This window comes from Antrostomus carolinensis, unplaced genomic scaffold (assembly GCF_000700745.2).
Source record: "Antrostomus carolinensis isolate BGI_N321 unplaced genomic scaffold, ASM70074v2 scaffold38072, whole genome shotgun sequence".
Classification (NCBI taxonomy): Eukaryota; Metazoa; Chordata; class Aves; order Caprimulgiformes; family Caprimulgidae; genus Antrostomus; species Antrostomus carolinensis.
Window position 1 is genome coordinate 44,550 of NW_010301011.1, and position 12,867 is coordinate 57,416.

The 12,867-nt window shown below is 49.5% G+C and overlaps 1 protein-coding gene across 1 annotated transcript; it reads left to right on the top strand.

The window, feature by feature from the left end:
• The first annotated feature begins 1,916 nt into the window (after nt 1-1,916).
• Nucleotides 1,917-12,573, top strand: LOC104521347 (solute carrier family 2, facilitated glucose transporter member 2). Its single transcript, XM_010163313.1, has 11 exons — nt 1,917-1,957; nt 2,555-2,650; nt 3,096-3,370; nt 3,889-4,013; nt 4,780-4,895; nt 6,081-6,243; nt 7,476-7,663; nt 8,957-9,061; nt 10,969-11,070; nt 11,941-12,144; nt 12,349-12,573. The coding sequence occupies exons 1-11, from the start codon at nt 1,925-1,927 to the stop codon at nt 12,571-12,573; spliced, it is 1,632 nt and encodes a 543-aa protein (XP_010161615.1). The 5' UTR covers nt 1,917-1,924.
• Nucleotides 12,574-12,867: the final 294 nt, after the last annotated feature.

Sequence of the window (12,867 nt, forward strand, 5' to 3'; positions counted from 1 at the left end):
CACCCCTGCCTCCCCACCACTGCCCCAGCCACCCCACACTCTCGCCCCCTCCCCAGGAAGCTGGATTGAGGCAGGTTCTGCTTTAGGAGCCACACTGGTGGGGACACAAGCCATGGAACAGCCCCTCTGCTCTGTATGTAGCTGATCTTTGCCCCTTCAAACTGCCCCAGGTGGGCTGGGAAGGGTTGGGGGGAAAAGTTTCATCCTCCCTCATCCAGGCACCGCGATGGGAAGGGGACCCCGGAGGGGGATGTGGGAGGGGGGCTGGTCCTGGCCAGGAATTTCCAGTTCCCGAGGGTTTCAGTCTGAGATGTTGGGTCAGGGCTCTTGTTTGTTTTCCAAGTCAAACTTGAGCAGCCTGTGAATCACCTCACCCTGCCAGCCTCCCGAGGAGACATTCCATCCCAGCACAGAGAAACGGTGCTTGTCAATGCCTGGGGAGCCACACACAGCCAGCAAACAAACACGATGGGCAAAGATCCCAGCTGGGAGGACAAATATTGGGGGAAAAGCTCCAAAAAGTTCAGTCTCGGGGCCCTCCCCCTCGCAGCAACACCAGCCCAAGGGGAACGCAGGTGCTGAGGCTGAATCAATGCCCACATGAATGCGATGAACTCTTCTCCTCCAGTTAAAGTTTTACTTTTCTGGAGGAGACCAGTGCAAAGATTAGTGGTCTTACACTCATCTCTTTTTTGTTGTTGTTGTTGGGTTTTTTTTCTCTCTTCCTCTGTAGAAAGTACATTTTGTGCCCGTGTGAAGTCTGGCTGCTTGAGAGCATCATCCAATGAGTCGCTGTAGCTTGGCTGCTGGACCCATCAGGGGTTTATCGGGAAGGTAATGGCATTCAATCAGCATTAATCACCTTCAGACTTCAGCACGTCAGCTACGGATGCCACCATCCACCCTGGCCCTGCAGCTCCTCTCGCTGACAAAGTCAAGGACAGCAAAGCCCGAGCGAGACCAGCTCAGACCAGCTTTGTGGTGATGTGCAAAGTCCATGACTACAGAGCCAAAGGGCTGCGATATTTGACAGGATCAGCAGGATTTGCTGCCCTCAGCAATATCTGACAGCGCAGCAATCAGCTGGTGGGGCTGAAAGGCTCAGTGTTCACACCAGTGTGGGCTTTTTAATGAAAAAAATGTATGTTAGTGTAATATTCTGGGTAATTTAGTGATGTTCTATCTCCAAATAGCCATACAGCATCTCTGAGTGCTCAGGAGACATATGTACAGGTGTGTGTTACCATCACAGATACGGGTTGAGGGGGCTGTGTGCAGGTGTGTCTGTACGTACATATAGAGACCTGTATTTATATATGTTTGGCTGTGTATGTTTTATATATATATATTTTACAAACACAGATAAAAATATAAATATATTTTAAAGCAGGTGCCAAGTGCTATCTAAATAAAACAATCATTTTCTTGCTTCTTTGCTACACATGTTGGAAATGTTTCTTCTTGCTAATTCAACAAGAGCTTTGTAACGTAGGACAGAAGGCAAGAAAGGTGTTGAACATCTCAAAACAGGCAGTGGCGTGGTCCTGAGTCCCTGGTGTGTCACATCACAGACAGTTCAGCTAAGGGACAGCCCCAAATCAGCCTTTCAGCTGGCTCATTTGAATTTCCCAGGTCCATTCGATATCTTTGTGGGTCTCCCGTCATTTCGTTTGTCCCCCCAACTACGGGGATTGGTAGTGGCTGCTCTGAGCCGAGCGGTGGCCAAATAACACATGGAAGGCTTGGGTTTCTCATTAACTCCAGAGCTGATATAGTCTCATCTCTCAGAGCACCGGCCAGTTTTGCTGATCCCTCTTTGCCTCCATCCCAGCCCTGCTCTCCCTCCTTCCCTGCCCAAGCTCCCACCTCGCTCCGCAGCCCAGGACAAGGACCACTCCTGGGAGGACAGCGGAGGAGCTGCGGGATGGACAAGAAAAGCAAAATGCAAGCAGAGAAGGTAACTATGGCTCGGTGGTATTGTTGTACTAGAATTTCTGCAGGAGCCCAGTACTGAGCAATGGTATTTATTGCTTGCCAAGACCAAAAACAACAACAAAAAAAGTCCCTTCCCCTAATTAATTGCTCTTTGATATCTGCATAGTGAGCGTGGGGGCAAAGGGGACAAGGGATTATTTTTTATTTTGAAGAGTTCCATCAGCTCAGCAGATAATTTTAACTGGAATGGAAGGAAATAATACTTGAAACAGCTAAAAACCCACATTTTTTCCCTAGCTGTCTGCCTCAGTGGTGGTGCTGCCCGTGTGCTGGGGATGGGACAGGGCACGTCGCTGCCAGACTGGACCAGGCAGAGCTCCTGCTCACCCCACCACAGATTGCTCTTTGTGGGGCAATGCCCTTCTGCCCTGGGGGCCTGATCCTGCCCTCCCCAGGGGCTTTCCCTTCTCCTTTGGAGCCCGTCAAAGTGTCCGTGCTGCTGCAACGGCATCCTGGGTGCTGAGAGCAGGGTCCTTTGGGAGAGGGATGGGGCGCAGCCCCCCGAGTTTGGGCAGGGTTAGGACAGGAGGGTGAGGCTGTTCTCTGCTTCCTTCCCCAGCATCTCACAGGAACGCTGGTCCTTTCTGTCTTCACTGCGGTGTTGGGCTTCTTCCAGTACGGCTACAGCCTGGGTGTCATTAACGCCCCCCAGAAGGTAAGCCAAGCCCCCCCAAGCCAAGCATGGCCAAGGGACAAGGGCTTCAGAGCTGGTTTGTCCCTTGCTGAAGCTCTCAGGAGGGCTCTGTCCCTTCCCCAGGTGCTATCTCCCACAGTACAAAGTCCCCACGATAAGGCAGTGGGGTGAGACAACAGTGAGGACCCCCCCATTGCCCCCCATCCCAGTAAAAGGAGCAGGGCTCCACTCATCACAGTGCTGTCCCCACTGCAACACAGTCCCTGTGCCCAGCCCTAGGGATGGCACCTCTCTGTGGGTGCCGAACACGGACACCGCGCTCACCCCGTCCCCGGGAGAGGTGGCACTGGACAAGGGGGAACATGCTCTGTACCTGTCCCATGGTCCCTCAAAAAGCCCCCAAGACAGGGGGTGGGGGTCGTTAAAGATTTGAGCCAACGGCTTTTTTCTTCTTTGCCCATCACAGGTGATAGAAGCCCACTACGGGCGCGTGCTGGGCATCATCCCCCTGGACAGACATGCCACCAACACTTCCGAGGAGGATGGCACCGTCCCTGTCCCCAGCATGGAGCCCTGGGGCAGCACTGAGGGCACGCTGATGCCCCCGGTCAGTCCCAGTGAGGACCTCGCCACCTCCCCGCACATCCTCACCATGTACTGGTCGCTCTCCGTCTCTGTGTTCGCCGTTGGTGGCATGGTCTCCTCCTTCACCGTGGGGTGGATCGGTGACCGGCTGGGGAGGTGAGAGGACCTTGTGTGCTGTGACTCGCACACCCCAAGCCTTTTTGTTTGATTTATTTTTTCCCCCCCAAGAACTGTTTCCTCCCCATAGAAATACAGTTTGTGTTATTTTCCCCAGTTTAATGAAAAAAAGACCCTCAAAACTCAAAAATACTGTTCCAGCCATCACAGAGGTCTGGCTTATTGAAATCTTCAATTATAAATTAGACAATTATTGCAATTTTTAGCATTTCAGGCAAGCAGCTGAGCAGCTGTCTTGACTAACTTCTGAATTCTCCCATTTCTTTCCATGGCAAAAGTGGAGAGGATGGCATCTGAACAGGGTTTGCACAGGATTTCTAATGTTCTTTTAGCTCCTCTGATTGCACCCTTACCCAGTATTTTTCAGTGCCTACAATCATTATTTTTTCCCCTGTAGTGCTGATTAAGTCCCTTAATTACTCTGATTGTATGTCGCGGTGGTTTCTTTGGCTGAGAGAGGTGACAGAACAAGCTGTGCTGCTGCTGCTGCCTTGCAGGGTGAAAGCCATGCTGGTGGTCAACGTCCTCTCCATCATTGGGAACCTCCTCATGGGACTGGCCAAATTCGGGCCATCTCACATGCTCATCATCGCCGGGAGAGCAGTCACGGGGCTGTACTGTGGTAAGTCAGGCAGGGTCACCAGTCCCTTGGCTGGCTGCTGGGTCCTGCATCACTCCAGGGCTGCAGTTAAAGAGTTTCTTCTATTTTTAAATCTCTTTTGTTGTTGTTGTTGTTGTTCAGAAGGTGTTTCATGGGTGGGAGTTTCCCTCTTTCCCATCTGTCCATCCTTCTCAATCCTTTCCCAGAAATATTTGGGTTGGTTCTATCATGAAATTGGTTTATTTTACATACCCTAGAAAGGAGCGAGTCCCTCCTCAGTATCTCCAGGCTCAATCTTGCTGGGGGCTGTTGTAACAGGACGTTATTAGCTGTGCTGTTGGACAGGTTCCCTAGACAAGGGTACAATCTAGCAGATAGTACGGAGAGAGGATAAGATAGTGGGGAAATAATATGGAATTCCATTAGAATTAGCTTAGAAAGAACAGCTCATTATCACTCTTACTGGTATGCAAATACAATACTCCGCTCTGAAGGTTCAAGGCAAGTTTTAAGAAAGCTCTTTGCTCTGTGATAACTTCTCCCTGCAGGTGATCTCTGCTCCGTGCTCACATGTAAGTGTTGAAGTGTAAAGGTTCCCCAGCTCAGGGCTCTGAATCTGGTGATATCCAAAGAACTTTGCAGGGTGTGGGTGGTTCCCAGCCAGGCACGAGGGACTTGGTGGGATGTGGGATGCAGCACACAGGCTCCATTCTCCTTTCCCATTTGGTTTCTGCTGGTTGCTGAGCTTTGGTCTAGAAGAGGTGACACCCATGTGTGCTCGGTGCAGGGCTCTCCTCCGGACTCGTGCCCATGTACGTCAGCGAGGTCTCACCCACGGCCCTTCGAGGAGCGCTGGGGACATTGCACCAGCTCGCTATCGTCACAGGAATCCTTATCAGCCAGGTAAGAAGGAAAGTGCACGAGTCCAGAGAGGTTATTTCAGAGATTAGGGATATCCCAGTGATATGCTGGGGTATCATTCATCATTCCACCCCAAAACTGAAGGAGATTAGGAAGCCATCTGCTCTAATGGGGTTAAACTCCTACCTTGAGTCAGAGGTGTCCTTATCAAAGATGACTTCTCATGAAATAAAAAATACTTCTGCAGACAATTTCTCCCCTCCACTGTGAAGTTTCTGCATGCATCTCATCAGAGTCAGGCTGGACCCTGAACATCAGATCCCTGATATTCAGGTACTCAAAAATGGCTTCATCAAGAAGCAGGGGGTCCAACATCTCCACAAGCATTTCCCACCATGGCAGGAGTCCCAGCTACATGACAAGCTGGCACGTAAATTTACCAAGAAGCAACACATCCAGAAAAACTTCACATAACCACAAAGTTCATCTAATCTGATTTAGCCAAAGATTATGGACAGACCATGGGGCAAAAAACCCTCACAAGGTAGGTCCTGTCAGCTTCACTGGATATAGGAATAAAAAAATGCTTTGCAGATTGAGGAAGGAAAAAGGTTGCAAGTCCTCACCACCCCTCTGGAGCACCTTTTCCAATGCCATCATCACATACTGAAGCAAAGCTGAAGTGACCCTGTTTGCTGAGCCTCACGCTGTGCTCAGCCTGTGCTGGTTAGTGGTGGGGCAGCTGGGGCATCCCACGCTGCGTGAACCTCCATCCAAGCTCTGCACCTTTGTGGAGTTGCTTGGGACACATATGCCCATAAAAACTGATACCCTAAAAACCCAGGATAGCAAAGTCTGAGGAGAAAACATTTCATCAGCCTTGCCTGTATTTGCTGAGCTGTTTATGCAGTGGTTCTGGCCAGGCACAGGTCTCCTGCTGGTGGCAGGTCCCAAGAAGGACCGAGTCACCACAAAGTGGGGAACAGGCTTGCAGAAGTTTGTTCCACAGCACCCATAAGCCGAAGTCTCACCCATTATATTTTACACCATCTGCTCATTCTCTCCTTGTAAATGCATCACAACTAAAGAAATCAAGTTGTTAGGACTGAGAATTGGTACTTGCTTCTGGTTTTTCTTCCAGGTAGTCACTTTGAAATGCCATAGTGGTCAATCATGTTCTTTTCCTGGGGTGCAAAATAACCCATTCACACGTCTCCATTATTCCAGGTCCTCGGACTAGATTTTCTCCTGGGCAACGATGAGATGTGGCCCCTGCTCCTCGGCCTGTCTGGTGTGGCTGCCCTCCTGCAGTTCTTCCTGCTCTTACTGTGTCCTGAGAGCCCGCGATACCTTTACATCAAACTGGGGAAGGTGGAAGAAGCTAAGAAAAGTAAGACCCTGTCCTGGTTTTGGTCTTGTCCTTTGGTCTGGTCCTCCAGACAAGCCACATTCTGGGCTTGTCTGGAGTTGTTTTTATAAAATACATGGTATTAAAGACAGGAGGAAAAGCCTGGCTGAGGTCTTACACACGTAACTGTAGTTGCTCCATCCCACACAGCACGTTTGCAGGTGGGATTCTGGACACTTGCACACAGCCACTGACTAAGGCACTGCGGGCAGTCTGAGCCTGTGCATGTTCAGAATCACAGAATCATTAAGGTTGGAAAAGACCTCTAAGACCATCCAATCCAACCATCAACTCATCACCACCGTGCCCACTAAACCATGTCCCCGAGTGCTACACCTACACGTTTCTTGAACACCTCCAGGGATGGAGACTCCACCACTTCCCTGGGCAGCCTGTTCCAGTGTCTGACCACTCTTTTGGAGAAGAAATTTAATATCCAACCTGAACCACCCCTGGCATAACTTGAGGCCATTTTCTCTTGTCCTTTCACTGGTTGCCTGGGAGAAGAGACCAACCCCCACCCCACTACACCCTCCTTTCAGATAGTTGTAGAGTGATAAGATTTCCTCTCAGCCTCCTCTTCTCCAGACTAAACAACCCCAGTTCCTTCAGCCGCTAACTCCTTTCCATCAGAGAGATCACATCTAGCAGATGCCACCTTCAAACACCCCATTCTGTTGGAAGGGATTTCAACCAGGTGTAAAAATGACATCTTCTGGGGGACAGCTGATCTCTCCATCCTTGGTGCTATTTGCAACTACACAGCAAGTCCACAGTGCTTATTGCAACCGCTTCTACATCTTCTGGTGTGGGCCTCCTTAGTTGGCTCCAGCCATCTCTACAAGGAGTAAGAGCACTAAGTGGTAGGACAGAGCTGAAACTGAGGTGAGAAGCTATGAGCTGCTGAAGAATGTTAGCTCTGGACCAGAAACTGTTGAGATATGTTTGCATGGGATTAATACGCATTGCTAAGGGATGAGGCTCGAGCGTGGTCTCAAGAGCTTTTGCAGAACTAATGTGCAGCTCTCCCTCACCAAGCAGATACACTTGTGGGGCTTGATGTGCCATAGGAGTCTTCAGAGCAAGAGGACACTACTGTCCATGTGGCTGGCTTACCCTGAGTTTTGGTTAGAGACATTCTTGTCCTTACTCTGCTCTTTATCTACCACTGAAAAGAAAATGTCGATCTTTGTTGGGTTTTTTTTTCTCTTAAGGTTTGAAAAGGCTCAGAGGAAACTGTGACATGATGAAAGAGATTGCCGAGATGGAAAAGGAAAAGCAAGAAGCTGCTAGTGAAAAAAAGGTGTCTATAAGGCAGCTTTTCACCTCTTCAAAGTATAAGCAGGCTGTCATCGTGGCACTGATGGTGCAGATATCTCAGCAGTTCTCAGGAATCAATGCGGTGAGTCCCCCCAAAAAAAAAGTTTGCTTTTAAGGAAATCCAGGCTGAGCAAGAAAAGGCAATGCTGGCTCTGTCCAAACCATGTAGGGGTGAAAAGAAGGCTTTCCCATGATGGCAGGAAGCTCCTCAGCCACCACCATCAGTGTTGAAGGTGGACCTCACCACCGAGCTGGGCTGCGGGAAGGCAGGAGGGGCAAAGGGTGCGAGGGAGCTCAGCGTGAAACCATCCAGCACGGCAAGTCATAGAATCATGGGATGGTTTGGGTTGGAAGGGACCTTAAAGCTCATCCAGTCCCACCCCCCCTGCCAGCAGCAGGGACACCTTCCACTAGACCAGGTTGCTCAAAGCCTCATCCAATCTGGCCTTAAACACTTCCAGGGAGGAGCAGCCACAGCTTCTCTGGACAACCTGGGCCAGTGTCAGATACTGGAACAGAAGTCCACGCTGAGCTCTCCCATGACCCTCCTCACACCCACATTCATCAGCAGTTTGCTCTCTTTAATGACTACCTGCTCACCCCAGGAACCACATAATCACCATCTTTCAGCTATTTTTAGCTAAACAATTTTTGCAGCACCTCATGGAGGACCAGAAATGACCATTTGATATCTAGAAGCATGGAGCCTCCTTTCCAAATTGGCTTAAGACTCAAATTTTTGAAAGTCTAGTGGCAACTTTACAAAGGTTGAGGCCTCTGTCCCACCAGCTTTCACAACTCTAAGAGCATTTCTGCATCGCAAGGTGGAGCAGGATGCAGGGATGCCCAGTGTCGTGGGGCTGAGCCGGGGCCGAGAGTCCCACGGAGCCTGGCTGTCCCAGCTCAATGCTGTGACCAGCCATGGGGTCAGCCCCTCATTTACCTCCTGCCCTTAACTTCCATGTCATAGGAATCACCTTATTCTTTGAGAAAAGGGAGAAATTTGTGTTGCTCCAACATAGCAAGAATATTTTAAAATTCATTTAAAACTCAGCCATACTCAGGTATTTGTCTCCAGCACTCGTTGCTGGTGATCTGGCTCTCAAAATTAAACATGAGACTACATGGAAGAAAACAGTTTTAAATGTGCTAATGCAGTAGCTCAGGAGGAGAATTTAAATTGGATTTTTAACTCCCTCAGGCTCCTTTGAAAGTTTCAGCTTTAATTATTATAACAAGCCATTAAAAAGTTGAAAAACTAATCATAATTAAATTACTTCACATCTCTGCCAAGCAAGAGCAAGTCTTTCCTCAAGAGAACAAAAAGTTCTACCAGCCCTGTTGCCTAATCCTTCATCCTAATGTATTTTGATAGATCTTTTACTACTCTACAAACATTTTTGAGAGAGCTGGAGTTGACCAACCAGTTTACGCAACCATTGGCGTTGGAGTGGTGAACACAGTCTTCACAGTTATCTCCGTAAGTAAATATTTCTGCCCCCCTGGACCACAGAAAAAAAAAGTGAGTTACAAACTGGTTTTGAAACATGATTTTATACTGGAGCTGGGGCTGACCCTGCACACCTGATTCATGAGAAAAATCATTCCCTGGGCAAGTTATTTGAAAAATCAAGCCTTGAAATACAACATGTTGCTGTCAAACAAGGCTGCTAAATGCCCCGTCAGTGAAAACTGCATCACCGTGTTCAGGGAAGCTCTGGTAGCTCAGCATTTCCCCCAGAATAAAAGTTGTCTTTGAAATTCTGCAGGTCCTGTTCCCTGTGGGAGCAGGCAGGGTTTGGGGTTGCAATGGGGAAGCCAGCAGCTCACCACCTCCCTCTTCCTTACCTGTTAGCTTTCAAATTGTTTTCTGTACGTCCATAGCACCTGCACGAGTGATCTACAAAGGTTATTCCACCGTAATAGAAGTAACCTAGCACCTATCCTCAGAGTATCTCCACGGTGCTCTGCAGCAATAAAAGGATGTTTCCATTTTCACAGTCCATCCCTCCATTTGTCTCTCTCCTGAGAGTATTAACGCAGTCCTGATCAGCAGACAATTATTTTTTTTAATGTGGCCATTAATATATGAAGATCAGGAAATGCCAAGCCCATTTCTCTCACATCTCTAGAGAGATTTAGGGAGCAAAGAACTTTTACCCACCATGAAGCAGGGCTAGCAAAGTAGAAATACACAGGTCTAAGAGATCTCAGTCCAGCCCTGATGAGACAGGAGGGCTTGGGGTGAACCTGCTTTAGAGGAAGCCCATCACAGATCCCATACAGAGGAGAAACTGTGATGTTTGTTGTGAAATGAGGCAGGGAGATGTGTGGCTGGCAGAGATCTTTCTCCAGCTTGGAGGGTCTCTTGCAGTTCAGTCTCTGCCCCAGAGCTGTGGTATTTGCACGCTGGGACATTTGCTCTTTGCTTCTTTTGGCTACAAATGCTTAAAAATTACCTGCACCTGTCAATAAATGACAGACCCCGATCAAAAGGCAGAAGCACTGACAGTCGGGTGGACCTTGGCAAGGGGAGAAGGGAACACAGAGGCTCACTCACCCTCTGCCACTTCACGAGTTAGCAGGATGAACTGCCTCCAGCAAACAAGATGGTCTCCTGGAAGCATAAATCGTTTGCTGTAATGGCAGAAAAGGTGGAGCTGATGGCCAAAGGTGTCCTTTCAAGCAGAGAGGAAGGAGCAGGCAGCCTCAGAAGGTAGTGCATGGTATCTTTGGGCAGGCCAGATGCTCTGTCCTCTGGAGTTATCTCCATCTCCCCTTTGGGTGAAGTGACTAGTACAGACTCAGATGTTGAAAGTTGGGTGAGATGACTGGAGTCCACCAAGAACACCTGAGAAGGAGTAAGCTAAGGCTTGGGGCTACCAGGGAAGGAAAAGGAATCTGGGAGCTATTGAAGGAAAAATCCTGACTCCAGCTGCTACACAACTACCCCTGCCCTAGGACAGGCAAGGTGCAACGGCCCATGACGTGACTTGAATCGTGCTGCATTTTGAAGGCCACTTCCACGCTATTGCAGCCCTAGTAATTTATTCTTCCTGGGGGGAAAGGAAAAAAAAAGGAGAGGAAAATGTCCATAGTCAGCAATACATCTGTAGGAGCAGTGGGAAGTCCTGAGAGCTTGGAAATGCATGAGCTCTGAGTATACATGGGTTTGCCTTGCCCTTGGCAGGGCAACTGCTCAGTCTGGCTCCCTAACAGCCACTGGCAGAGCTTCTGACACTCAGAACCAGCACATAAATCTCTACCACGAGAGCTAAAAGGGCAGGAGCGTGGTAGTGGTAAGAGGCAGCTCATTGCTAATGGACCTGATCGAACCTCCTGAGAGCAGCGGCGCTGGAGACTGAGCTGCTGCATGTGTTCCTACAGGTCTTTCTGGTGGAGAAGGCAGGCAGGCGGTCCCTGTTCCTGGCTGGTTTGATGGGCATGTTAATAAGTGCTGTGGCTATGACAGTTGGACTTGTGCTTCTGGTAAGGATTTCTCTCCATTTTTCTCCATGGTTTGCAAACAAGAGAAGACAAATCACTGTTTAAAGTGAATGTTTTGCATTTTCATCTCAAAGAAGTTCAGGAAACATTTGTCCTTAGAAAGCTGGAGTCTTACTCCAAAGCTGGAGCCATCTCTGGTTACAGCAGTGCCTGAGGATGCTGCACTTTTTGGCCCCTGAGATACCCCAATGCTGCTAGAAAGGATGTGTGTCCCCTGTCCCCTCCCTGAGCCCCCTGACAACGCTATTCCCACGGCATAATCCCATGCCTGCTAAGAAAACCCAGGGCATATCTCCACGTGCAAGCACTCTGTGCCCTAAACCCTCAACCTGCATCTCCCTGGCTTGGTGCAGGGATGCTAGACTAGCATCTTGTCACAGAAAAAGGGACAAATTATTCCTCCCAACACCCAGGAGAGGGGTCAGGCTGTGAGACATGGGGCAGAACAAGCAGAAGATGAAGCCAGCCCTCACCAAAGACAGTCCAAACCACTGGTACAAGCTCCCATGCAGATGTAAAACCACACAAGGGGTGGCCTCCTTTACTGAACACCCTGGTTATTAAAGACAAGACCATTTTGCCTCTTCCTAGTCATGCTACAGGCAAGGAGAGGGCTTGAAGGTACAGCTGAGCTTAAAGCTGTGAGCTTAAACATCTCTCAGCAAGGGACAACGCTGGCACCACACGCCCAGCCAGCACCCAGCACAAGAGCTTTGAGCTTTAACGATGCATGTCCAGTCCCCACTTGTCTGAACAGAAAGAAATTTCTGAAAAAGAAGCTTAATGAAGATAATTAGTGATAATTAATGAGAGTCATGTTGGGACTGTAACACCAAGCACACCCTCTTGCAGAGCCAGTTTTCCTGGATGAGCTATGTCAGCATGGTCGCCATCTTCCTCTTCGTCATCTTCTTTGAAGTGGGGCCTGGGCCCATCCCCTGGTTTATCGTCGCTGAGCTGTTCAGCCAAGGCCCGCGCCCCGCCGCCATCGCCATCGCCGGCTTCTGCAACTGGGCCTGCAACTTCATCGTGGGAATGTGTTTCCAGTACATAGCGGTAAGAAATCCCTCTAAAACCAGACAAATAAATGACTGGCACAACCCCACTGCTGGGCTCCTGAAGCAGCCCAGGGGGACATGGATGTGCCTCCCAGATCTCCATCTCCAAGCCCTTCAGGGCACCCCACCCACCCAGGGTGGGAAGAAGAAGCCATCCCTGCGGTGCTGATGGTATCTCCTGTTCTCCCTTCTCCCACTGCAGGATCTGTGCGGACCATACGTGTTTGTGATCTTCGCCGCTCTGCTTCTGGTCTTCTTTCTGTTTGCCTACTTCAAAGTACCGGAGACAAAAGGAAAATCCTTTGAGGAGATTGCAGCTGCGTTCCGCCGCAAGAAGCACCTGGCCAAAGCCATGACTGAGCTGGAAGACCTTGCAAGGCAGCAAGGAGGCACAGACGTCATCACACACTCAGAAAGGAGGGATTGAGCATGGACCTCCTTCAAGCACTGTGGGAAAAACACTGGACAAACCTCTCATTTCACAAAAACCTTGCAGCTGGCAGACCAGGAAGACCCATCCGTTGGGTGTCTTCTGGCTGCTGTGGCTCACACCTCCGAGCTGCAGATGCTAACCTGGCATTTTACTCTGAAATAGTCGGTACAACTGGGCTGCAGGAAGAGCTGGGGAAAGGACGGGAGGAATATGTTACATGTGTGTCTCCCTGCCCCACTGGAAGAGCCCAGTGGGACAATGATCTTCCTAGTTGGCAAAGCATTACAC

Coding starts and splice junctions, on each gene's coding strand:
- LOC104521347 (XM_010163313.1), top strand. CDS start 1,925: ATGGACAAGAAAAGCAAAATGCAAGCAGAGAAG. Junction 4,014..4,779: donor AGTCACGGGGCTGTACTGTG/GTAAGTCAGGCA, acceptor TGCTCGGTGCAG/GGCTCTCCTCCGGACTCGTG. Junction 4,896..6,080: donor CAGGAATCCTTATCAGCCAG/GTAAGAAGGAAA, acceptor CCATTATTCCAG/GTCCTCGGACTAGATTTTCT.